This window comes from Melopsittacus undulatus, chromosome 8 (assembly GCF_012275295.1).
Source record: "Melopsittacus undulatus isolate bMelUnd1 chromosome 8, bMelUnd1.mat.Z, whole genome shotgun sequence".
NCBI lineage: Eukaryota > Metazoa > Chordata > Aves > Psittaciformes > Psittaculidae > Melopsittacus > Melopsittacus undulatus.
Window position 1 is genome coordinate 9,412,938 of NC_047534.1, and position 27,771 is coordinate 9,440,708.

Below are 27,771 nucleotides of genomic sequence, written 5' to 3' on the forward strand. Positions count from 1 at the left end.
CACCGGATAATCAAACCAGACAGTGTAGCTCAGATATCAGACCCAAGCATTGAGTGCCTGGAGGAGCTGTCAGTGTGTACCCTCCTGACAAGACTGACTGAATAAGTATGGAAATAAGCTGAGAAAGAAAATTTCCTGACCAGATCTTATTATCTACTCCAACAACCCTCATTGAGTGCAGCCATGTTACACCTACCAGAGCTCAAGGGACCTGGAAATAATAAAGCCACAACTGGTGAAACAAACATACACCCTCCTGAGCAAAGAAAAGCCTGTAAGGGAGCACTTTCCACCACATTCAATATTTCTTACTTAAGAATTCATTGAAGAAAGCTTACTTCAACCTCAGAAATTAAACATTCATCCCTGGCATCTCACTGTTTGTCTCTTTAGTCTCTCATCCCTGGCAAAAGAAATCAGAAAGTTAAAATCCCCATGCTCCAGGTGACATTGCTCAATACCAGGCTGCACAAAAGATGTTGAGATGTGTTCACATGCGCAAAGGTTTATTAGTGTTCTGCAGAAAAGCAAAGGTTGTTCTGGGGAAGAGCTTGTACAGAATTGTTGGCTGATTGTTAAGCTTTGTGCAGGCATGTTATTCCCTAATGTAAACCAAAGTTACAGTCAAAGAGCGGGAGAAGAGGGGAAGGGACAATTCTCATGCTGATGGCAATTAGTTCCCATGAGAGCCTGTCAGGGTGCACAGGTCCATTGCAACAGCAGCACAAAACCAAGGAGAAAATACTGCCCCAGAGTAGGCCCTCAGCATTGTAAAGGCAAAGCACTGAACACCATGCACCACCCTGCACACCCAGAGCACAGCTCTGACCCAGACAAGGTGCTGACCCTGCCTGGGGATGTGCACCAGAGGCAGCTTTGGAAAGGCGCAGGAGGGAGCTGCACACATCTATCTACAACATCTGCCTTTTCTGTCTAGTTTCCAGCTGGGACACACCTTCCCATCGCTTACAGGACGAGCTGGGTTTAGAAGCACAGTATTTCAAAGGGAATTTTACCTAAAACACTAGTTAGTGGTTTATACTTCTGCCCTTGAGTTCTACACAGCTGAGCTCCCTGTACCGAGATGTCTGGTTTTACAGGCCAAGAGATACTGTGGTCCTACGGTATTTTTCATAGCCCCCTAAAACACTGTAAGTAGGCTTTCACTTTCAAATGGAATACACAAAACATAGAATGGACTCAAGCACTAATGAATATCTGATAAATTATGAAGGGATGTGGCACAGAAACTGACATTTTCCACATCATTATTTTAATCACCATTATTTTGGGCTTTGAGAGCAGGCACTGTGCCCAAGATACATTTGGAAAGCTGAAACTCTATCATTGGCTTCAAACTTCTGTTTCTATCTCTGTTCAGTCCCAAGATAAAATTTTCCCAAGATAAATTATGCCTTGATTATGGGTTTGTGTCTCATTGCTCACCACAAACAGGACCATTAGGTTCACACAATGCACACTAATTGCTTGCCACCTAGTTTATTTTATTCTCTGTGATGAATCACAAGTCTTAACAAGACCAGAAATGAACTTAGCGTTCAGCTGATATACGGTGAGCTGAGACTTTTAGTACCGTACAGCAAATCAATCTTCTGCTCTCCACGTGCAAGTTGCATGAACCCAAGCTGGTAGGATACATACTGTGTGCTTTGTGCATGAGCCAGTTTTAGGAGGTGTGGGAGTTTCATGCATGGAAATCATCTCCCCTGAATCCCCAGTACGTTTGTTTTCTTTCACACAGAGTGCAGGAGCTGTGTGCCAGTGACAGGCTATCACTGGCCCCACTAGCTGCCAGGCAACCCAGTCGGCTGAGTTTTTTTTCCCACTTGTCTTTACATGGTGTATGGGGAAACCTGCTACTCGGGAAGCAAAGTCTGAGAAGCAAAACAAAAGGGCAGAGGGCAGGAAGGGCTGATTGGAGAGATCCTGTCATCTCTGCTACAGTGTTGTGCATCAGGGTCATAAATACACCCAGGAGCACGTTCAATGCAGCACATTTGTGCTCTTCTTGCTGGCCCTGTTGGTGTGAACCGGGAGAGGGAAGGAAGCTCCCGGCTACAAGGGCCCCATTCAGCTTTAAATTTCTGCCAGATCATGGGGTGAAAGTCATTAAAGAACCAGCAGCTGAATGTCCCAGTAAGCATGAATCTTAGTTTTCTTTTCTGGTGTTTAACCTGTGACCATGGACGCCCTCATCTTAGCTGAGCTGCCAAGTTTCTTCTACAATTGCTGGACTTCGACAAAGCAGCGGCATTTCAATAAGCAGTAGCAGATCAGAGGCTTTCCAGCCACACTGAAACTGAAGAGGTTAACGCTGGGTTTATACCAGGGTAACTGAGAAAATAACTTGGCACAGAGGCAGAGATGCCTGCAGGCCAGGGGAACACAGAAAGTAAAATAAACAATTAAGAAATGATTAAATGATTTACTTTGTACCTTCTGGTCTCTTAAAATATGAATAATCTCTGAAAGGAGAGGGCAATTTAAGAGTTTAGGTGAGAGAAAATTATGAAAACAAGCACGTGACCAACAAATCTCTTTTTTGTGCTTCAAATGGAAGAAAATGTTTCCTCATCCTGAAAAAAGCTCACCAGTGATTAAATCCTTCCCATGCTTTGCATTCACACAGCTTCACTGCTGCAGCAGCTCCTGCAGGGCTGCTTTACAGACCAGCTGTGGTCTATGAGGCTGTGAAGAGCAGCTCATTAGTCCCGCGGGATCTGGGGATCCTCCCTGCAGGGTGACACACTCCACAGCGCTGTGGGCACAGTGCAGCCAACAGGCACCAATATGAGACCACTCTCCTGCCAGGGGAGGCTGACACCAGGCACTGCTGCTCTGGGACATCTGTTCATGAGGCTCATGCTTACTGTAGGACTAGTTTGTTTGGGGGAAAAAGGTGCACTGGGGCCAGTGAGTAAAATTCTGGTCCCTGGTTTGTTTCTTCCTTACAACTCAATGCTAATTCAGACATATTCTCTTTACGTATTTGAGTTCCAGAATACTGGGATCAATATATTTCTTTTAATCATACAATTAGCAAAAAACCCTTCTTCCTGCTGCCAGGCTGACTGCTTTCAAAGGAAGGACCCAGAACAGGCATTGGAATGAAAGTGAGATTAGAAGTACCAAATAAACAGCAGCAATACTCCTACAAATCACAAGAATTAAAGCTTGTATGACCATTTATCACTGCACGAAATGGCAAGCCTACCATCAGACACATTGATAAATGAAACACGCTTTCCATTCATCTCCTTAATGGCATATTAGTGTCATGGATTTGCCATGCACACCAAAACACTGAATCCTACCTAGGCATTTCTTAATTGCCCAAGAAGATGGTAATTTATGGACTTAGCCATAATGACTGGAACACATTTGTTCAATCAATTTTATACCTTAATTGAAATTTGTGGCTTAACAAGAAAAATCATGAAATTAACTGCTCAGACAGTTACATCCTTAAACCAGAACACAAATGTTGGGTTCCATTAGTGGTCAACTTCCCTGATATATTTGAGGGTACATTTTTTATACTCTGTGTCAGATCCTGAGACAAATTCCCAGAATAAATAACGGGATTTGTGGGAAATCTCAGACACTGCTGTGAGAATGTTCTCTTTCGTGTTACAACATCAGTATTCAGCTCACATGTGGCAGTGGTGCCTGACTATCGCTAATTTTATGAGGGTTTTTTCAGTATACTCCAGAGGAATGCTTCCCACATCCCCATTCACATCTGGAACTGCAGAAACACGGCATTTTATCCCAGGTATCTTTCACAGCACTCACAACAATCACAGTCACAACATTTTTAAGTTACTGAGTGCCTTTTACAACATCAAATGCCTTCAGTTTGTTCTTGAAACAAGAGGGAGTAAGGAAACTCACTAACACAGTAACATAAAAAGTGAATGTTGACCATAGATAAGAACTGGCAACACGGAGATTCCCTTCTAGGAAGAGGATGTACATTATGCTAGAGAGCCACTCTCACCTAAAAATCACATGGAAACACAGTTTCCAAAGGCTGCTGAAGTAGTATGCAACCCCTCCTGAGGCTGCTGACATTGTGCATGCATGGATACAAATACTTACTTCTGAGAACTGCAACCTTCCAAAATCACTTGGTGGACTTGCAACCTTAAAGACTTTCTTGGGCATCACCCACGTTTCCAAAGTCTCCAGTTTGCTGACAGCCAGGTTGGTTGCGTGGTGTCTGATTAGGAAGCCTTGGAAACGATCAGCAAGGAAGTAAAGGTGGACGGAAACTGGATGGCCCATGGGGTAGTATCTGTAAAACAGCATAGACACATGCTCATCAGTTACACAAGAGAGACATGAAATCTCCATTTACTTGGGGCTAATGGTTTAAGAAGCATTCATTTCAACTAGAAAATTCACCACTGTACATTAAGAGATTTCAAATGTGTTCATGACACATTATCAAATATTCTTAGGCTGACCTGATTACCCTGAAACATACAAAAATGTTACTAAGAATACATGCTCATTTAGAACATATTCACAGCTCGAAGCTCATTAGGAGATATGTCTGTGTGCCAGAAAACCCCCCTTCCTTACTAGCTCTTCTGGGTAAAAAGTGCCACCCAGAGATACACTTTGTTGGGCTGCAGCACTGTTGGCTGGGATAAACGATGCTCAAGAAATGTGGCTATCGCTCCAAATCAGCTGCCCTTTCATTTTCATCCCTTTTTGGGTGTTTTGCCTTCAACAGGATTAGTCCATGGCAGGGCCCCTCGCTTGCTGCGGGACAGCAGCAGCCTGGGGACAGCAGAGGGTGCTGTGCGGCTGGGCACGGCCAGCTCATGTCCCACTCCGTTCTCCGCATAGATTGGGCCCCCGGCAGATAACGCCTGCATACAGATCTGACTCCCAACCGATTCTCCAAGGGCAGTGCTCTGTAAGGTGTCACTGCAGCAAAGATACCAGGTCCCCATTTTACGTCTCCTTTATTTTAGGAAATAAACTTCACATTCCTCAAGAACTTGAAGTTGCTTTTCCTGCGGAGTTTTCTTCTCATCATTAAAATAAACTGAAAAAAGGTCAAACAAACAGGAAAAACCTCTCATCAGGAGGTCTGGAAGCCTTCAGCTACGGTTCGGATTCAAAGACACTGTAGTTGTAGTTTCAAAAACCTTTATGGTTGATTGTCTGCTGCAGTCTCAGAAACATCTCAACGATGTTTGTCAATATATGGATGCATAAATAATTTAAAACACTATTCAGAGCTCCAAAATTAAATATTTTCCTATTTTACAGCACTGGCATTAACTGTGAAACAAGTGTGTTTGCAACGCATTTAAAACCAGCCACTATGACACCTTCCCAGTCCAGTCAGCTAAGACTGACTCCTCATGCTAGTTACCACATTGCAAGACATAGGCACTAAGAGGAGCTCACCAAGAAGGACGTTTCACTACATGAAACAAGCAGTGCCCAGAAGGACATCTCGAGCTTGGGAAATAAACACAAGACAGGGTACAAACAGGGGCAGCAGTGATGGACTGAGCAAATATGCAGCAAAGCTCTGCAGCCAGTACCAGCAACAATCTGACTTCTGTTCCGAGTACTGAGACCTCCTGTTTTATATCTGTGCAGCAGCAAATATTTACAACATCCTTGAAACAGGCTGAGTAAATTGTCTCTTGGCAGCAGTGAGTAAAAATGTCTAGAGATGGAAGAAATGGATTAAATCTCAATCACACATTAAGGTGGCTTCTACTGACGATGCTGATAAGCAATCTAATTTGGTACCAGAGCAGCCTGCAGGAGGCACAGCTTTCTGAGGCCCTGTTAGAAAAGTGTGCAAGGCAGCTTCTCTTCCAACAGCCTCCTGGGCCGCTGCGGGTGGCAGCATCGGATTGACACCAAATGTGATCTGAAGCCATAGAGGTTTTCCTCGCAGTGCCTGCAGCAGTGTGAAATGAACTGGGGTGGTGGCTGCACTATCAGCTAACTTCATGCTGTTTTTAGCCCTAACAGCAAAAGGAATACTGTCAAGGTGCTCAGCCCAAGTATCTCCCTGCCATTACTGTATTAGACATACGCAAGAGCATGAGAGGGAAAGAGGGAGTGTATATATGCACACACGTAGAAAGACAACATAGTATGAAGAGAGATGTGAATCATATACCTGAGGATTATCCACCTTTCAGTGACTTAAACTGGATGCTGACTCACTATGTTTTGAGGGGACTTAGGAAGGTATGAAAATGAACCCTCCACTCACTATCACTGTTTGCAGTTCCTCCCTGCACTGTTTCATGAGGCTCCAGCCTACTGTAAAGGAGCCATACTTTATCCTGGAGACAGCTGCAATCAGCAGTGGGTGACATGGCTTCCCTATCTATAATCTGGGCAAGCTTGAAAAGCACCTTGAGTTCCTGTGCAATGAAAACCTCCCCAGAAATGGAATTGATTATTGATATAAATCATCATCAGAACACTGGCAAAAGGAATAAGCACAAAAGTAATTGGCAAATTATTTCAGTCCTGGTTATACATAGCTCCCACCATACTCTCTGCTGGCTTCACTCAGCAGGACAAATGACCCAGGACTTCTTTAGGTTTGCCCTTATTTCATATAAGGAAGGCATGCTACTAGTGATTATTTCTATCTAATTATTATTGATCTTTCATTGCTTTGCACTGGTAACCTTTACTGGCAGAGTTGTAATAGGAATCTGAATCACTTATTGCCATGTCTTTCTAAATGGGAATTGCTCAGCACTTCCATGACTAAGTAGGAAGGTCAAGGTGCATTTAGTTCCCTTTCCAGCACACAAGAGGGGCAAAGTCCATCCGTCAAACTGCAAGGAGTGTGTTCAGTATTTGCTGACTTAGACTGTGTGTGTCTTCGATTAGGATAAAAAAGGCAGGGTCCAAAAATACATTCCGAATCAGGAATTAATAGACTGTAAAGTAAGATGTCAAAAGATGAACCCTCTCTGCTTTGCATGTAGACAGCATCAGACATCTTTGCAGGCAGCAAACATCTACCATAAGGAAAGACTGTGAGCCTAACTCCAGGAACATTTTCTTCAAATCCCTTTTAGACTAAATCCTTCTTTGCTAGGCTTATAGGTGAAAAAGGAATGTAGAATATAGGGGAGGTTCTCTTTGAAGAATACGGTTCTCTTTGAAGAGTAAGGACCTTTATTTGCTATATCTATATTTATCAATATGAACATTTTATTTACTTAATGCTAATGGATCCCACCAGTTGCAATGCTTTTGGCACAGACAGCTGTACCAAGCAGGCAAACTGAGCTCAAGCAAGTAGTTCTCTGTACTCCTTGTATACACCCAGGGGAACAAACAAGCAAGGACCATTAACCTGCCTGTGTTGAGTAATTCTGAAATCTGTCCTCTGCTTTTGGTAAGCATAATAGAGGTGAACATGACCTCTTCTGCAATCACACAGAGGGTTTTAGGAGCTGCAGGTATAATACACTTGCTAAAATTAATCAAGAGAAGGCAGCAGTGGGGGTAGCACCGCCCAGCTGGATCCTGTCAGTCTCCATCACACTGGAGAGGAGCTCCTTAAGAGTGCAGCAAACAGGTCACATAATGTCAACCCTGAATAACCAATGCTCTTTTATAGGCATAAATACTCCTTATAAGCACTGTACACTGGCAGCTGCCTGGTCCTGTCTGTGACTGCACGCTCCAGCCAGCAGCTGAACCTCTGCCGGTGCTCAGTGGTCCTGGCTGTGTCCCCTCAAACACCCCAAAACAGACAGGCTCAGACTCACCGGCAGCTGTTGTCTCCAGCAGCATGGAACGAGGTCTCGGCTCTGCGCAGGCCCAGGCGGGAGAATGCATGGTACATGGTGAGGGCGACATCGCTGAGGGTGTGCACACCATCGGGCTCATCGTACACATTCTCCCAGTAGGACCGCAGGCCGGGTGTGCCGGATGGGTAGTTGCCGTACAAGTAGTAGTCCAGCTGGCCGATTATCTCCTGGTTCACCACAGCTTCAAACTTGCGGGCAAAGAAAGTTGGCCTGGCAGTCTGCTGTGGTGATATGGAAGGGAAAAACACTGGAGTGAGCTCCTGCTTTCAGACATGACACTTTGTCCTAAGAAATGGGCTGGAGTTAAGGACATGAATTGGTTCTCCCCATGGTCAAAGGTGACTTAAAAGGTCACCTTTGTGATGGTTTGTCAGTAAGAGTGTCCTTGAGATTCATGTAAAAGCTACATAATTACTAAGTAAAAACATAAGGCAAGCCAATCCCTTTGTATCACCAGCCACCACCTGCTGCCTTGCTCTGGAAAGCTCTCCATGTGCCAGAGAGGTGGGGAACACTCTCTAAACTACCACATTAGTCTGGAGACAGCAGAGCAATGGCATACGTTACTAGTAGTCAGACAGGAAGCAAAGTCCTGTGGCACTGGGGCTCAGAAGAGGCAGAGCAGCATTTCATTTGTATGGATTTGCTGCTCTGAGGTGGGAAGAGGACCCTGGGAGAAGTGACATCTTGTGGCAGAGGTTTCTCAGCTTCTGACTGGTCCCGTGTAGAATCCTCGACTGGTTTGGGTTGGGAGGGACCTTAAAGATCACCTAGTCCCAACCCCCTGCCATGGGCAGGGACACCAGTATCAATTTTCTGCTTTGCCCTTGACACAGTCTAGGGTACAGTACTGGTTTGTTTGCTACTCAAGTACTCAAGCTTTTATAAAGCCTTTGCTTTGCCTGGCTCGTATTTGAGCATGGGTTCTGAGATCCGAGGACCTCAGAAGTGCCCCAGATGGTTGAAAAATTCTTCTGAGGATGCTAAAGTTTTACTCAGAGATGCTGCACGCTGTGGGCTTTCTGATCTCCTCCCCTGCAGCTTGCTTTGTGCCTGCGTGGGAACTGCGAGAGAGCTGTCTGGTGCCACACGTCTGAGGGGCTCTCATCAGGCGAGTGTCAGAAGTTGCCATCACATCTATTCTAATTTGGAACCTTCCCTTGCAGCTCAGTTTACCTGATTGTTTTCTGAAATGTCACTGTGGGTTGTTTTCCCAGCCTGGAGCAGGTCAGCCTCTGCACGCTGGCAGCCGTTTCTGAAGACTTGCCATTTATTCTGTGCTGGAGACTTTGCTGGGATTGCTGTTTGGGGCAGCAGAGCCTCTCTTAGATAATGTCTGATTTGCTCTTTTTGTGAGTGCCCGTGTCACTGACTTCAACCATGCCTGGTAGGCAGCACATTACAATAAAGAATAGATCTCTGTTTTGGAGCAGTCATCATTTTTGTGCTGTAGGGTAACACATTCCCCAGCCCACACAAAGCCTGAACAAACATGCTTTATGCAGGGAACCCTGAGGAGCTGCAGGGATGGAATTGCAAATCTGGTGCCCTTGAAACAAGCAGTTGTTCATTCTTATTAGGAGACACACAGGCCAGATACAGGCTTGAGACCAAGTGCACCCTTGAGCACAAGGATTTCCTCTCATGTCTGCCCTGAGGAAGCTGTATCACAAAGGAACCAATTAAACTTTTTAAGGCAGTCTTGTCAAGCCTGGATGATCAAAACCTCATGACTCTGGCCCCCAAAACCATGAGATAAACTTAAATATAACCATGTTGATGAATATGGTAACAAAACCCAATTTACCTCGCACCATGTAAGCCTCTAGCAGGCACTCCAGCCAACTGGTAAGCTTATTTCCAAAGATGAAAAACATTCCTTAACAACAAAAGCCAGGAGCTTCATGAAATCACAAAACCACCTGAGCTGCAACTTTGGAAAAAACCCTTTGCAGCACATTCACAAGAGTTACCAAGTAATATTGGCACAGTGAGAGATGTGTCAAGCTTCCCTCCTTTCTAGAAGAGTAGATCTACCAATGCCAAGTTGTTCAAAGAGCTGCTTTGTGACTCTGCCACATACCAGTACATCTCAAGGGCCCAAACACAGGAGAACCAATCCTTTATTCTCCTGAAATTAAGAGCAGAGCTTCCTCACACCTCCACTTCACCTTGTTTGGTTGTGTAAAAGCTTCCCTTCCCACTCTTTACTGACAGCTCTCCAAACCCGAGCAGAGAGGGAAGAACTTCTTTGCAGGTATCAGAGAAAAGCCTGGTTCAGTTACCTGGAATCGGTGGAAGTCTGCTGGTTTGAAGTCATTCGGTGAACAGCCACACCAGTCAACAATGTGCTTGTATTGACACTTGCAACCGAGTTTACGGTTCCAGTTCGTGATGCGCAGGTTGTTGTCCACCATGGTGTCACAGTATGGGCTGTTCTCCAGGACGGTGTGAAAGAAGGACTGCAAGAAAGAGCAGATAAGTACACTCAGCTCCTCAGACTTCCATTTTCTCTTTCATTTCACCCTGAGCTTAATAAAGGTGACTTACTTTCTTTCACAGTGACAAAATCAACAAGCTCTATCATTCTGCTATATATGAAAAGCTCTCTATGTGTATGCACCCCATATGGCATGAAAAAATCACAACATGCTACAGACCTAGCAAACTGTAATAACAGACAGCTGAGGCCTTGCACAATAACGTGGCATAGAATAGTTGCATTGCTGCAATGAACAGCTTTGGGCATTGGGAGTTCAAAGGACTTCAGGAAAAGCACCAGAGCCAGCAATTATTTTGGTTTTATTTCAGCTGTATGAGCAATTCTAAGAAATTCCCATTATTCTCCTCTGTAAGTTACACTCTGGTCTAGCAGATTTAGAAGTGTTTCTCTGAGCAATGTGTTAATGATGTATCTCAAGTTGATTCCTAAGACAATTCTCAAACCTCCCCCATCACCACAGTTACTATGAAAAAATACAGTTTCAGACAGCTCTTCTGTGGTGTCTGTATCTCCAGCACTCTGAAATGCACTGCTATTTGAATGGCCTTGTTCTGAAATATACAGTTCACCCCAGGCACCAGAATGACGCTCTGCCTCCTGCAATTACATCCAAAATCATAAGTCTTTATTTGCTGACTCAAGGCAGCAAAGAATTCCTATTGGGCTACCCTAATTATATCATCATAATAGCAGCTATTACATAAATCATGTGTAATGGGGACTGATATAACAGGTTAACAGGTCAGTGAAGGCAGGGTGATTTTAAGAAACCAGCTATGTATCTTGCAAAGAAAACTTTCTAGAAAGAAGCTGTGGAATATAATAAAATTTAGACCTGGGAGAGATGATTTTTGAAACAGTGACTTCTCTTTAAAATCAGCAATAGTAAGACCTATAAATAACCAGCATAACATTAGCATGGCTGGCCCCCAAATAATCCCCCTACCCTTTTTAATGTTAAATGACAGCCCAGTGAATATGGATTTTATGCTTGAACTGTTTGGTTAAACTCATAAAGGCATCCATTCTCATTCAAGCGAGAGAAAAAAAAATCCCTACCCAATTACCCATTGCCCTGTGTCCTTTTGTAACAGTACAGAAATTTCTCCTGGATAATGGATGAAAAGGTTATCAGAATTGAGAGAAAAGGTGATTTTTAACAGAAATGGGATTAAAACAAGATTATTCAACGTGTGTGTGGAATAATAACACCCTATCAGAAGATGACAATCTCTGTGCTCCACTGCAAGCAAATGAGCCTGGATTTGCATGATCAGTCTCATCAATCCCTCAGAATGTTCAGAGGCCACTTGTGAGGCATGTTACCATTTTAAAGAGAGCCATGAAGTTCTCCTCAGAATGGCTGCACATTACATACCCTGGGAGCAGAGTCTGACAAAGCAGGGGAGCAATGTACCTGTTGAGGCAGGTGGAGCACAGCCTAACAACCCGCCAGGCTCTATGCTCGACTTGGAGATGATGCACATCTCCTTGACACACTGCTGCACCGTAGATGAAAACCCACCCTGGTGTGCATTCCCCTTCTGCATCAGTTGTAGCCAGAGCGATTCCTGAGTGATCTAAATGATTTGTGACTATGCCTTCTAGCTGAGTTTTGAACAGAACAATAAACCTTTGTTTGTAGGGGTTTTATTTTTAAAGAAAAGGGCTGGATAATCGCGAGGAAAGCTACTTATGAAGACAATCCGCCATCTCTAATAGCTTTCAAAGGCTTTGTGGAGGAACAATTTGCAAGCAAAGGGCAGCTGGATTTTTGGTTGTTCAGTAATAGATAAATGTGCTTGAAAGTATAAAACAAAGCCACTCCTGGCAAAAAACGTCCCACGGACAAAACAAAGCAACTGAAAACCTGCAAAAACTGTTTTAACACTAAAGGACTTACTTGTCATGGGAGTAAAATTCTCATTACCCACCAAAGTCAGGGGAAAGCCCCTCTCACTTTGATGATGTCTGGGACAAGCACAAATGCTGCAGTTTTGAACACAGGGAGGGACCACACTGAATTCACCTACCTCAGCAGGAAGCAATGTGTAAGAGTAAAACCTCTTCATCTTTGTGACGAGATCATCATTAGAGAAAGTGACGTACTCCACAAACTTCCTGTTCAGGAGAAACCAGTCTGACCCTCCATCGACTGCAATTCCTTCTGGGATCCTTCGGTCCCCCAGGCGCCACATGTGGGTATCACATTCCAGGAAAAGCCGATCCAGTCCTTGCTTCCTGATAAATCTGAGGGATACAAAAGCAGTCATTAAAAGTTAATTTGTATTTTGTTTTCACCACTAGCTCTTAGAAATAAAGAAGCTACTTTCTCAAATGAAAAAGGATAAAAAGGTCACATTTGTATTTCTTTTCTACTCAAACAGAGGTTTAATAAATGATTGATCAGTTATATATTCAGTTATAGAGGCAACGATCAATAGATTGCTTTTCAACATCATTTACACCTTCTGCTGTCCTAAAGACAGAACTGTGCAAGTTACAGAGCTGTATGGCATGAAACCCCATAATGTTCATTAACTCTTAACAAACTACTGCAGAACCACCAGAAGATGAACAGGAGCTGAACACAACCTGGGTGATTGGCTTCTGCCTCTAAGTAAATGCACAGGTTTTGAAAACCAGCCAACTGCACATAAAGGTAAAATGACCAATTTTTCTCCTATGTTATTATTACTTGATTTTTTCTATTGAGGTATAGTTAATTAGGAAGAAGTTCAGTTACATTGCTTTTGCTGTAGAATGAGTATGTCATGTTTCCTCTGTTTTCAAGTCTATGGCAACAACGTTTTGTTATTGCTCAACCATGAATAAGAGGAGCAACTGTCTAACTGTAAAGTTATGGAAATGAATTATCCAAGACCGCTAAGAAAAAAAAAAAGAAGAGTTGGAAAATCAATGTGTGTTTGAAAACACTTTGTACTGGATGCCCACACATGTTTTGAGAGTGTCTGATCCAGGTTTCTATTTGTGATTCCATTTTCAGAATTGTTTCCCAGAAAGGGAAGTGGGACAGCCATGAATTAGCACACGCCTTTTGCAAGGGGGGCTGAGAACTGTTATTAACAGGGAGTTGGTGTGCTGAACACATCCCACATGTTCTGAACAATAATAAATGCTAGCTAACCAGACCGTTATAGTAACTTAACAACCACAAGAGCACAGATCTCACTGCAAGAACAGCAGGTAACAAGAGCTACAGCACTTACAGTGAGGAGGATACTGTAAGACCTGTGTTTCCTTCCTGAGCAACAAGAACAGCCTGAACAACAGAGCTACACCAGGGTTCTTAGAGATGTTTTAAGATTAGGAAGTCATGAAGACAACTCAATGGTTCTCAGACACATGCGACTGAAGGAAAAGAAACGGAAGGAACAACACCAAAGCTGTCTGGAAACATGAGTGTTAACTCCTTAGGCTACCTCTCTGGTTAAAGTTTTGTTCTCTACCTATCAAAAGACTGAGATGCAATTATGAAATGGTGCATATTAATTTCCAAAAGGACCGTAAATGACTTCAGGGTGTATGTTGCAGTGAGAGCTGTGTTTCTTCTCGCAGTATGAGGAAAGCAGTCCCCTGTTAACACAACAGTGCAGAAAACGTGTAGATGAGAGTGGAGAAATTTTTCTTTCCATGAACAAGTTTCTAATTTCATGTTCCATTATGAAGGATAATAGAAAAGTCTTGCAATTTTAATGCGGTGCTCTGGAATGTAATCTTCAAATTCAATATTTATGCAGTTATCTCCAAATCAAATATTAATGTGCCTGAAAGTTTGGTCATTTATTTATTTCCCTTAAAACTAAATGCTCATTCAAGTTAATTATTTTAAGAAAATAATAGAATTTTATCGACCATATTTAAATAGGAACTCTATTTGGGGTTTTTTGTAGTGGGGAAGGGGGGGGGGCTACTGTGAGAAGCTGCTAGAAGCTTTCCCTGTGTCCAACAGAGCCAGTGCCAGCTGGCTACAAGATGGACTCGCTGCTGGCCAAGCCTATCCGTGACCGCAGCAGCACCCCTGTGATAACATATCTACAAAGAGGAAAAAGTTGCTGTGCAACAGCAACTGTAGCTGGAGCAAGAGTATGGGAGAGGAACAGTGCTGCAGACCCCAAGGCCAGTGCAGGGGGAGTCCTCCCCTGAGGGGGAAGGAGCGGCAGAGACAACATGTGAGGAACTGACCACAGCCCCCATTCCCTCTCCCTCTCCACCTCTTGGGGGGGAGGAGAAAGGAGAGAGTTTGGGAATAAAGTTTAACCCAGAAAGGAGGGCGGGGGGAAGGTGTTTTTCAGATATGGCTTTATTTCTCATTATCCTACTATGAATTGATTAGAAATAAATCAAAGTTTTATTTATAAATGAAACCAATTTCCCCAAATCAAGTCTGTTTTGCCCATGATAGTAACGGCTGAGTGATCGTCTCCTTACTTTCACCCATGAGCCTTTGGTTATATTTTCTCCCCCCTGTTCAGTAGAGGAGAGGAGTGACACAGTGTCTTTGGTGGGCATCTGGCTAAAGTTCTTTTCCATGGAGTGATTTCTTTAACTGCTATCTCCACCAGTTTATCATCCTTTACCCTCATTTTCAAACAGAAGTTTCTTTGACTGCAATAGAAACTCCTAAACCAACTCCCCTCACCGACCATTTCAAAAACCCCTCCAGTTACAACTCCCTCAGCCTGTATTACCTGCTAGGGCTTACAGCTGGCTAATAACAGAAAGCTCAACTATACAATTTCAGCTTTACTGTCTGAAACCAGCAATAGCAGAGTATGGCCACACTGAATATGAGAAGATCCCAGCAAATCCAGGGTCACAGTTTCATGTTTTCCAGGCTCTTTTTTTGTATACAAAACAGTTCTATGACTTTTTAAGAGTTAATTGCTTGGACAAACAAATCTCAGCATATGAAGTGAAATAAGACAATTCTTGGGAGCATGAGTGTTTTCACAACAAATTTCAGTCGTAAAATCCTATACACAACATGGTTATTAAAAGAAAACTAGAAGTACTTTCCAACCATTCATCCTGCAGCAAGGCAGCGCAGCCCAACTGAAGAGCAGCAACACGTTTGGAGACCTGCAAAGAGATGACTCTCTAGCTAATGCTTCTTGAAACCTTCCTAGAAACATCATGCCAGGTTTTAAACACCAGAAACAACAAGTAGGAAGCAGGCATTTCTCAAAAGGTTCAGGCTTACTGGACCTGCTTCACACATAGGCATTACATCTAAACAGAATAGCACAGTAGCATAGCAAATGGTTTATTTTCTGTCTATGAAGCAACAGTTCATTCAAGGGCTTTGAAGACACAGCTTTCTATTGGGCAATTGCTTGCTATCCATTTATGTTCCTGGGGAGCCAGGGGACCAAGAGTGTTTTATGTCTGCTAGAAGCTAAATGACCCTGCCTGTGGAGGCAGAGGTTCACCCTAGCAAGTCCAGGTTGCACTGCTGGTGCACAGAGACCTGAAATGCAACCAAAGAGGAAAGGGTGGATGAAGCTTTTATCTTCCACCCAGACTCTCTTCTAGGATGACTGATGCTCCTAGCCAATCGAGCAATAATGATTCTGGCACTCAGGAAGGCAAGGACTTACTCTAAGCATACTGGATATTTACTGAGAGAAAGGTACAATTTGTATGCCATGTAGACCTTTTCAAGAAATCAGAACCACTTGAACACCACAGACATCTTATGAAGATTCTTGATTAGTCATCTAATGGTCTTGCAGCAGCCACCTCTGAAAAGAAAGATAAGAAGATGGAGGGCAAAAGCTGATCCTACCCATTTGCTTCTAGTCTCATCCTGTATTTCATTAGTTCCTAGTTATGCTCAATGTAATTCCAAACTAGTGCATTTTATAAAGGCATGCCAAGCTTCAGAGAGAGCAATGAAATACAAATAAATAGTGATTTTTCCCTCAAGTCTTTCTTAGGTTTTACAGGACATCCGACAGGTAACTCCCAGATCAAAGTACAAAAAATGGATCAGTACTAGCAGTTCATTTGTCTTAGTCAATGTGGAAAATTTCAGGTGCTTCCTGGCGGGGTGAGACCAACACACCCCTGACAAGTGCAAATGTACTTGCCAGGACAATGACCCGACAGCAAGATATGGTTAGCCAAATACACTGGAGATTGCCATTAGATGAAGACACTTGACCTTTCTCCTGATGCAAGACAAACAACAGAAGGAAAATAATGATAAGAGACTCAACCAGGAGAAAATAAAATTAAAAACTAGGGCTAAGAAAAAGCATGTCATGTTACATTTATTTGATAGAACACTCCAGCTAAGACATTTTATGCTTGCCCTTAAGCAATTTTAACTCTTCCTGAAAAGCTTCCAGTTTTGAGAAGCCTGGATTACACTCACAAGTAAGCAGCGAGCATAGCATAACATGAATGTGTATCACCAGCTGAGCTCAGCGATCAGGCAACGTGCGAAAGGTGCCATTTATGCCCTGACTGCGTGGATGCAGCCTCAGGCTTTACACAGTTCCGCATGGTTATTTTTATACTTTATGTTAAAATCCTACTGCCTACAGCACATGGTGTGTCATCCATCCCTGAGCATGGATAGTTAACTGTCCAGACAGCTCATGAATGCAACCCAGCTTAGGGAACTCCTCTTACTTTGTAGTGCAGTTAAATATTTATAAATGCATTTCAGATGAGGACTGGATATCACATAAAGCATTTGTAAGATGTTTAGCACATGCTCCTACAACATGAATATAAACACACAGCTCAACCCTTCTTGTGATATGTTTTAATGATAAATAAATACTGCTGCACAGTTCATTAATATCAGCAAAATTATCACAATCAAGTATCACCCTCCTGGATAGTTTTCTACAGTGATACTGCCTACCACAGCAACTATGAGAGACCCCCAGTCCTGAATGCTCACACCTACACAGCATGTAAGACAGGGTTTGCTGGTTTCCATTTTCTGAAGTCTATGAGTGAGTAAAACTTCTTAAGCATCAGAGGCTATCAGATTGCCAAACATTACTTATCAGCAGCTTTGTCGGTAAAAGGTTTTTGACTGGAAGGAAGTTACTTTTTAAGGTGAAAAGGTTTCTTCCTAAATGTTTCCTGTTTCTGGCTTCTTGCCTAGAAAACCTCTTTTCAACATTTCACCATTGACCAGGTCCACCTACAAGGATCTCATCATCATTACTCACAGTACAAGAACTAGGAATAAAAGTGAACAATATATCAGCAAAGCAATTCATCACAAATCAAAAGCCAATGTCAAGCAACAATCTGCTGAGCTTGGAGCTCCACTAGTACCACATCCACCTTCTTTTTAATGTGTGTGGACAAACTGCCCATTGCTTTGACCCGATCTGCTCCTCTTTTACTCTCTTTAGACAAAAACGGAAGAAGTCAGCCAATTTTGGTGGGAAAAGTCAAGTAAATATTTTTACAGATGAGAATATGAGAGGCTCTTGCCAGCAGTGTTTGCATAGCCACCTTGGAAACACATACTAGAGTCAATCAGTTCAGGAAGCATATAACAATAATGTGCAATTTAGGTGACCAAATAGAAAGCACAGAACTGTAATTTGACAATCTTGAGTGTAGCAGTTGCAACAAGTAATTTGTGAGCAATCTCTAGGGTACAATATATCTCCATAAACCAGTCCTGAATAATGTTTTGTAATAATCAAATTCAGAAAACCCAAACCTGAGCAGCTTCATTCCCTGCCCAGCGCAGGCCAGAAATCCTGGCCTCCACTGAGTATGTGATGAGTTTCCAGTTGACTCTGACATAAGCCTGACTTCATCACGTTTCCATAAGTAACTCTATACTATGAAGGGTTACACAGTATTTAAAAACCCCTTAAATAATTTACAATTGGCTATTTAAGAAGCATATCTATGCTATACCAGATAAACATATTTTTTAAAGCTATGATCTTCTGGTATGTTTCCCAAGATCTCTTTTTCTTGTGCCAAAAGCCTCCAGGGCTGACCCCTCACTCCCAAAATGGAGCCGAAGCTTTAAAAGGAGAACAATGTCAAAAAGAAATAGCACCCACTTAGTCTGTAAAGATGAAGATTTCCTGCCAGTATGACAGGCAGCATGCAGAAAGCACAGAATGCACAATTCTTGCTGTTTCAAAAGGCTATGAAAAAAGCCTCAGTATAGATTAAAATGATGGAAAAAAAGAGGAAGAAATAAAAATTGTACCCCACTTTCTGATGTGTTTTAACTGTGGCATCCTGACTGTAAATGTTACGAGGTAAAAAGCAGAATTCTTGTTATCTTTCTTTAATTCCCTTAGTCTGAAAAAAATACCATAAACACAATAGCATTCTAACAATCCCTAAAGCTTTAATGCCAATGCACAAACATCAACAATATTGTAACAAATTTCTCTCTTGACTGGATCTGCTATAGCAAGATTGAGCTTATGTCTCATGCAAAAGCCTAACCCATAAGCACAGAAATTGAAATGCTTTTAGTAGCTTTGTCCACTGTGGTAAATGCTCGGAAGTTAACAAGGAACTTAGGGAAATCTTGCTTTCAAAACACTATTAGTGTCTGTCATTTGTATCTCTATGTGCCCTGCAACAGAGGAGGTCACCAGACCTCATTGAACAGCAGAGCATGGCAGGTATGTGAAGAGAGGGGTGCCGAGCCCTGCACCCAGCTCCTCAGATAGGACAGCACAGGCTCCAGCCTCAGGAAGACAATGACTGAATTCAGAGCAGAAAACACAGGTGACACAGCCACAAAAAGTAAGCCTGCAATTTCTGTGGGTCTCCAGGAGTTGGGTAGGAAGTCATTGTGAGACAAGGCAGCACTACTGGAAGGGTTTTCCGATGGTCCATGTTACCACAGTTGTTTCCAGTAGATGTTTGAACAGCTTTATGCTCAGTGCACAAGCATATCTATGGCAGAGAGCTGGTCTACTGCCACAAAATATTCAGCAATTTAAGGTTTAGATCATTCACAGTGTAGAAAAAATGGTATGAGATTTTGACTGGCTCTTTCAAGTTAAAAATCTACCTTGAAATACTATGTTAAATGTGGCCCTTCTGAATCAATAGCATCTTTATGGAAACCAGATGTTCATGGCATTTAGGGTATTCCACACAAGATGCTGTTGATAGGCGCTGAATACACACATTTTACTCATCTCTATATGGACATAATAAGATTTTTCAAGCATTACAACAGGCACCTCATACTGTACATACTTTGTTTCTGCGACTTTCATATGTAATTTTCTCAGCATATCCATTTAATGACTTAGTCACATCACACTCTTGCATAATGTTTAGAAGAAATTCCTTATGATTTTTAATTTTTGCCCACCTTTTCTTAAGTGTTAACTTCCACTTGCTTTGAAAAAATCTTACTTTCCATCTTCTGAAAATGTCTCTTTCAGAAGAAGTCTTAAAACCCCTTAATGTTTCTTAAGATTTTAATGCCACAAGTTATGGAGCAAACTCTTAAAGCATCCCCAAAATAAAAACAACTTTAAAACTATTTTAGTTGCAGGAAACTTGCAGAGTCTATTTCTGACTCTACTGGGAATTGCCTTGTTTTGACAAGAGTTCCATCCAGTCCCTTGTGATCACAAGACTCAAAAGGAACTTTTAAAGACTTTCCTGTGGGTTTCTTTCCACCATTCTTCACTTACTATATCTTCTAAGAAACTGGAACAGCTTTTACAAGGACAAAAATGTAATGGCTTCCTCTCATATCAGGGAGGCCACAACTCAAGTGATTTTGTTTCTTTCCATATAAAATAAGCAAGACAGGGAAAAAACTGCAAATGAAAGTGTGCAGAGATGTAGTGTGAATTCACCACAGACAGACTCAATGGTATGAAAGCTGACATTTTGTCATCTGTTTGCCTCCATTAACTGTCTTCTCTAGAAGAGATGTCTTGTCCCCATACCTGCTCTTCTTCCCAACACCCACACAACCAAGCAGTTTCTGACCTGGGAATGCTGCTGGGCCTGAGTGGCTGGGCAAGAAGCCATACCACCTATATGATGCTGCTGCTGGAGCAGCTACAGCACATACTATTGCTTCAGCCATGGTCAGACCACAGCTGCAATGCCAGGGGACACGCAGTGCAGAAGACACTTTGGGGTCCCCCACAATTGTATTGCTGGATACTTCTACTGTGCTTACTGTTTCTTGGGATCTGCGTACTAGATGACTGAAGAAAGAAAAAGAAATGGGGATTCAAACTTTCCAAGTGATAGAGGGCAAGTGTGAGTCACTTGTATGAATATTTTCAAGTTACTAAATCAGGCTATCGACCTGTGGTTAAAACAGGGCCAACAATATCTGTATAATTTAGAAGGATGTTCCTTGCCATAATCAATTTATAAACTATCTCAGAACCTCAGATGAAAGGACACAAGTGTTACTATTTATACCATGGAAAATGAAGTGTGCAACTCAATGTTCTTAGATACCAATAAGACTTTTGATTACTGGTACCTCAATTTTCACCTCCTTCCTAATTCCCCTCTCACCAGATAAATTATGGCTACTTCAAACCTTCTCACTTACTACACCTTCCCAAATTGGTGGATGATCTTACTTGTATACTCTACCAAGACCAAAACCCATCCTGCTTTGTCCCATGTCAAGACAGACATCTGTTTTTACTGCATCTTCCTATCCTCTTCAACTTATTTTTTTATTTTGCATTGACAACTTAGCATGGTTTTCTAAAACCAAGCAGAAATAAAAGCTGTAATAGAAGGCAAATTGTCAGGCTGAAGCAGTAAAGGCTTTATGGTTCCCCTAACGCTTAACATAAAACAATAAGGAACATTTCAAAGTTAGCTGTAATGTAAAGTGCAGTCTCTTTGCATAGAAGATGCATGTTACTATTTCAGTTGCTACAGCTGACATACAACTGTTGGGCTGAACTAGTTACAAGTGAAAAATAGATTTTCTTAGTCTGTCTGCTTCAGAATACTGAAGTAAAATTACCAAAAAAGTGTGGCTGAGGGAAATTTAAGCCAAATATTTTACATGAGCAGCAAGCTAAGTGCTGCTGGGAGCTAAGTGGTTAAACTACTCCAACAGCAGGGATAATATATCAGTTTTTCCCCTAGTATTTGGGTACTTACTGGGCAATTCATCAATTCAATACATAATAGCATTTACTGTGTGATCCATTTTCTAACCAACCACCAAACTACCACCAATCCAGTGCACAGGACACCAATGAACATGTGCTGCAGTGGAACAAAAGGCCTGTCTGGAGAGGTGAAAAAACAGATAGGCATCAGAACTGGGCTGATAGAGGTGGAGATTTTGGTAACAGGCTCCAGTCCTCCAGGAGTTCAGGTCTCTCCGGCCTCTAAGAACTGGAATAGGCTTGCCATGCTCTTTATTAAAAGCTGTACAGTTCAGCACCAACTCTGAAAGTATCTGGAACCCAGGAGCTAGACACAACTGCATCTAACAGCATTAATAACGAGACAAAAACAGCACAAGAGAACTCCTCAGATACATAGCAAACTTCTAATGGCCTTTTCTTTAGCGGTCTGTAGTCTGCCTATGAGTTCTGGATTCCTCTAAGATGTAACAGCATCCAGCCTTTCACATGTTTCCACTGTTTCTCAAATAACTACTGTGGCAAGGTTTCTATTAAAAAAAAACCCTTTTCCGGCTTGTTGCTGAAGATGTCACATTTGACTGTCTTTATATTTTGTAAGACATCAGCCAGGTGCTGCTCCTGCCAAAAGATAAAAACTTCTGAGTGTTCCAAAGTGTAATAGCTTATACAACTACTGGGTTATTCTTTTGCTTTTAATAGTCTAGGACACTGAAAAGAGGAGAAAATGTAAGTGTTGCCCACTAAGCACTATGTAACGACTCCAGCCACTGTATGCAATTTCATTTCATACATCCAGCTAAGGAAATAATGCTTCTCCAGCTGAGTTAAGGAATCATTTTCACGTCCATTCCCTTTTCAGAAGCCACTAAAGGAAAATCAGAGCGATGTGCTTTTTAATGACTTTGGCATAACTAAAAGAAAACTTCACTCTATAAAAGGAAGCCTGGTTTCTCTCCTTATTTGGCAGTAAAACGTGTGCTGATTGTGAACATGGCTTGAATACAAAGTACATTGTAATTGAGCTGTATAAGTATTTTGGTTTTAAGATGGCACTTCTAATCTTTCTGTTGTATGATCCAAAGACTATGATGACTTAAAATTCAGTGTTTCTAGTTGTTTACAAAGCAGACTTACACAATTGAAAAGCTTATTGCTTAGGAGCCATTATTCACCCACAAATTAAAATATAAAGTAGTAGCAAGGGTTATACATTGCTTTCAGTGATATTTAAATGCTGAGCACCCTATTATTAGTTCACATGTTTTGAGAAAAACACCTTGTAACAGTAAAATTACTACTGTACATGGGCGGCATTCAGTCTAGTACAGTGTGCTCTCTCTTATTATCATGGCTTCAACTAGCTATTTTAAATGACAACCCCTGTTCCAGCCTGTTTTGAGATAGGATGTCCCATGGGAGATTTCTCCTATTGCCCAATATCTTGGAGACTGGCCTGTGCCCAAAATCCTTTCCAAAAGCTGCCTTTTATTTGTTAAATTTTTGTGGCCAAAGAGGCTGTTGCTTCTCTTGCTGACCTTACTAAGCTCTTGGCCATACCATTCCCACCACAGGATACTTCTTTTCCACAGGGCTGTGACAAGGCAAAGCAAATGGCAGATTTAAAAAGTAACTGGAAAAATCAATAGAAAATAATAATCATCCCCTACTCTTAAATGAACAAGTCACCAAGTCTGGCTGTGGAAATTCTGCAAGCAAAGGTCACAGGATGCTGAGAGAATACTGTAAAGAAGCATCACCACCCGCCTCTTGTGTTCCTCTGTGAACATCAGCTAGAGGCAGCAGGACAGGGAGTTAACAGCCTAGATGGGACTTTTATCTTGTTTCACCTGCCTGGGTTCATACACAGGATTTCATCATTCTAACCCCAGGGACAAACCTCACTGGCACAACCTAAGCTTACACACCTTGGGCATAAAATGAAAGCCACCTGGAAACTGTGTGTCAAATGGGCAGAACAGATGGTACATTTACTGGTTTAGACAAGACTGAGTTACTAAAACACTAAAACTGAAAGATCAGGCTGGAGATCTTCACAGTACATACGATTTCTCTCTCTAGCGGCGACTGTGAGCTGGAAGATCACCCACAACACAAACTGAGGGCTAACAGCTTTTTGATCCGGTTTTGACACCAATGGAATGAATTTTTACCCAACACCAATATTACTCAGAGGCTGCTGGAGCTACTGGCTTGAAGCTGTCCTGCTGCCCTGTCTCTGCAGTTATCTGGGCTAGGCAGGCGGACGGGAGACACTCTATCTCCCTGATAGAAATTTTGGGGAGCTGCCAAGGGGTGATGTGAAAGGATTCATTCATCTGGTGGGAGCGCTTACAGGATGCAGTGACTACACAGCCACAGCAGACAGGGATGGCAAATCTGCACTCCTGTCCCACATTATGTTCCCTGATGCAGAAAGAATTTATGGTAGAAATCCAGCAGAAAAAACAAAACACAGCTACATATTGTAATAGGCTAAAATGTATTTAATTGTTTATACAGTCAAAGGGAATCACTGAACTAATAAATGGGTTATTATTCCCGTGAGGAGATGACAAGTGGCACATTAGATAATTTCATTATTATATTAATGCCGGATTAATGTGTTTAATTGATTTAAATTATTCTAACCCAGCTGAGGTTGGCATATTTAAGCCACCTTGATGTGACATGTCATAATTCATTATTTTCCTTAGCCAGCTCAGGGAATTTGAGAAGAATCAGGGGCACCAGAGGAGCAAAGAAACATAGGAGACCAACTGCTTTTCCCTGGTTGTGTCTCTTCCCTTCCCTACAATAACTCTGCTGATGATCACTATTACCAGCTTGAACTCAACCTGCCAATCACTCTGACACTGCATTTCCTAAGCCAGAGACTCTCCTATGAAAACTGTTGACTCAGATTTAAATATTATTTCTCACAGTATTATTTTTTACTACGTGCTGTAGAACTTCAGCATGCACAAGATGAATGCTCATGAGGGCTTAATTTAAACAGGAACATGTCAGAATTGATAAACCTAGTGGCAAGAGCAGCCAAGAAGTGAGAGAGACCTGTGTGTTATTCTACCTATCTGCTGCACTGAAGGTGCAGCTCAGTGGGTCATATTCTATCCTTACCATGTGAACCCAGCCTTAGAGTATGCTGGACATTTTACAGAGTAAAGAGATGTCCTGGTGACCCAAGCAGAATAAACCACTACTTTTAGGTTCAAAGCCACTGGGACTCAGCACATGAAGTTGCTGGAACTGTTGCAAAGCTACTGTTACGGTCCAAAACTATCAATAAAGAGGAAAAGACCACCACAATCAGATGGGAAAGATCTTCCACCTGCAGAGGTTGTTTAAATCTTTGGAAACACGGTGTCTGGACACTGCTGCTCCTTCAAGATGCAAAGATGTAAGTATTAGTGGGAAACAGCACATTCTCTTCTCCCTGAGACCTGTGCAGGGTAGAGGAACAGGGATGCTGATTCAAGGACTCCCAAATACTAGCAGATCATGCTACCTCCAGCCACCATTACTAGCATATTCACCCTGATGTAGGCTCCCGTATCCTGCAGAGATGCTCTACTTGCAAAGGGCTTTGCTGCAGACCCCAGCTAGGGCAGGTCTTGGTCCCCAGTGTGGCTGAGACTGACTGGGGCATGGAAGTGTTGCTGTGCAGGGCAATAACTACTTGGCAATTACAGCTGTGGGGAGGAGCCACTCTGGACCAGTCCTCAAGAGACGACTTCGTCCTCATTTGCTTTTCTTTCCTGGGCTAGGCATTTCTTCATTTGGCTAACACTGGAAAACTATCACTATGCAAAAACTCGCAGTGCCATGGCTAAAATAAGCTGAGGGAAGAACCAGCTTACCTTGCATTGTCCCTCCCATGTGATTTCAAGAAGTTCATATCACGATATCTGGACAGGAATGCTACTAGCTGGTCATTTGTCCTGCAAGAGAAAGAACACAGGATGCACAAATTACACTGTGAAAACTACTATATCTAGTGTAATTTATATACTTACTGTTCTAATTTGGGGACGGTCCACAGACTCTGTGAAGAAGGCAGATGCTGAAAAAACTTCCATTCTGCTGCTGAATTTCAGTGCCCCCCTCAGGAAAGTGCACTTGGGAAGAAGCTCAGCTTTACTACATCTTCACAAATTTCCTATCAACTCTTGGAAGATTTTTCTAAGCATTGTAACAGAGTATGTATTAAGTAATACTGCTCAGCACTTTTAAAGTATGAAAATCCAGCTGTGAGTTGACTGTACTGATAGTCCCATTTTACGTGCTTTGCTAGACTTTTCCTAGGGAGTTTGGTTAAGCATCTATTGGTATTTTATTTGTTTTCATCCTTGCAATAGAGAAGAGGCCAAGGTTGGAACGCATAAAGCAAGGGAACTTGAATGTTAAAATGCAAATATAATTAAGAGGAACAAAGGAATTCAGAATTCAGAAGGTTAATTCCAATCAGTATGACTGGCAATCTGATACCAGTATTTTCAGAATTTCAGCTGACATGTCCAAGAATGTTTTTATGCATGACAGCTTTTGTAGTGTGTTATTTCTTTAACAATGGAGCAAAAATGTTCTCTATTTTTCTAGGTCAGCGTATTAAAGAAAACAGAATAAATCATATTAAAAAGTCCTCATCTCCTGAGTTTCATTCAAAACCACAACATTAAAGATACAGCACCATTTAAGCAATGGTCTGCTATAGAGCTGGTGGCAGAAAAATGAAAGATAAAGCAGCTGTCAACAGTACTGTATCTTGAAAACATTTTAGTATTGTAAGCCACAGATAACCAAGTTAAACCACAGACCTGTACAAAATGCATTTAACTTCTGGGCTCAGGCTGCAACAACTTGGAAATGTTACCAGCCTAGTAAACTATCTTCATAATCATTGATTTTATCTGGACCAAATCAAATACTGGCCTATCAACCAGCCTGAACCTCCCATAGGAGCCTGAGACCCTCCTCCTATGCTCACTCATGTGAGCTGTAGTAATACCTCTGAGGGTCAGACTCTGCATCTCAATTTGGCAACCTCAGAAAACTGCTTTCTGTATAGTAAGCTGTGCAGATTTTCACGTTTGCTGCTCCAGTGATTCTCCATCTTACTGGGATGAATAGGCATTTAGTGAATTTACTTAGCAATGCTTCCACATGAAATGGTTTCAATGGCTGACATCTTTGGGTGAGTTTCTAGGCAAAAGCTGGCACGCAAAGATGATCTTTAGAAATATAACTGAGTTTAGAAGTGTTTGAGCTTTAATTTCCTTACAGAAAATTAATCAAATCAAACGAAGTAACAATCCACACCACTCAATAAAACATCAGTTCTAGATTGCTCACCAACCTGTTTTGCCATTCAGCAGTGTTCTAACAAGTCTATTTGGACTTGGGGCTACAAACTTTTCAATGCTTCTTACTTTTTAGATAATACTTATGACTGCTCACATGATGTTTAGCTCTCACAGTAATTACTAATTGACATTTTCCCACTTCCTGAAAACACTTATGGCATCCTGGTCCTACTTTCATTTTTTTTCCTCCTTGCCAATTAGGTCTGCTTCTTTTCACGTGTTGACAACAGAGAAATAAACCATCACATTTCCAACTGGTAAAACTTTCTAGTTATTTGACATTTAGATTTATGTGGTCAACGAATTCTGTGCTCAGCACGGGAGCACACTGAATTTCTATTAAGCTTTCATTCCAGCTGCTTCTTCTGGCCCCTATATCATGAGGATGCTGCGCATCACCTCTGAATTATTCCACCTCATGACATTAAAAGCAAAATCAAAGGTACCTGAACATGCCATATATGCTAATGCAGTTGCTAAAATCCCCCTCACCTTTCAGAAAGCTTTGCCTCCAGGGGTATATTTCCTAAATGCCTCTGGCACAGACTGCTACCACACTTCTTTATACACAGTGGCAGCAGGGTCTCTACATCATTGCAGTGCCTCTGGCACCAGCTATTTACAGTGCCTCTGGCATTTCTTCTGAGGAATACTAAAGACATGGGCCTATTTTTTCTCCCTAAGAAAGGCAATGAAAGCTGAGATTTTCAGCTAAAGACATCACTGGGAGCCAGATCAACTCTCCACTGCCAAATTAAATTCCTCTATAGCTCCACAAATTTCAGGGATAATTCACTAAGCATAAATCTGGCAAAAAATCTTTTACCAACCATCATGGTTTAACAGAAAGTAACAAGTGCAATAAAGCCTTCCTAAGAAGGAAATAAAGTCACAAGGACAGGGAGAGT

The 27,771-nt window shown here is 42.1% G+C and overlaps 1 protein-coding gene across 1 annotated transcript in view; it reads right to left on the reverse strand.

Annotated features, from left to right (window-relative positions):
• Positions 1-27,771, reverse strand: part of XYLT1 (xylosyltransferase 1) — a 196,505-nt gene that overhangs the window by 11,639 nt on the left and 157,095 nt on the right. Inside the window, exons 5-9 of the mRNA XM_034065353.1 lie at positions 25,361-25,441; positions 12,381-12,597; positions 10,130-10,306; positions 7,803-8,065; positions 4,123-4,318 (exon numbers count right to left, since the gene is read on the reverse strand). Coding sequence (XP_033921244.1) covers positions 4,123-4,318; positions 7,803-8,065; positions 10,130-10,306; positions 12,381-12,597; positions 25,361-25,441 — 934 coding nt within the window. The remainder of the gene's footprint in view (positions 1-4,122; positions 4,319-7,802; positions 8,066-10,129; positions 10,307-12,380; positions 12,598-25,360; positions 25,442-27,771) is intronic.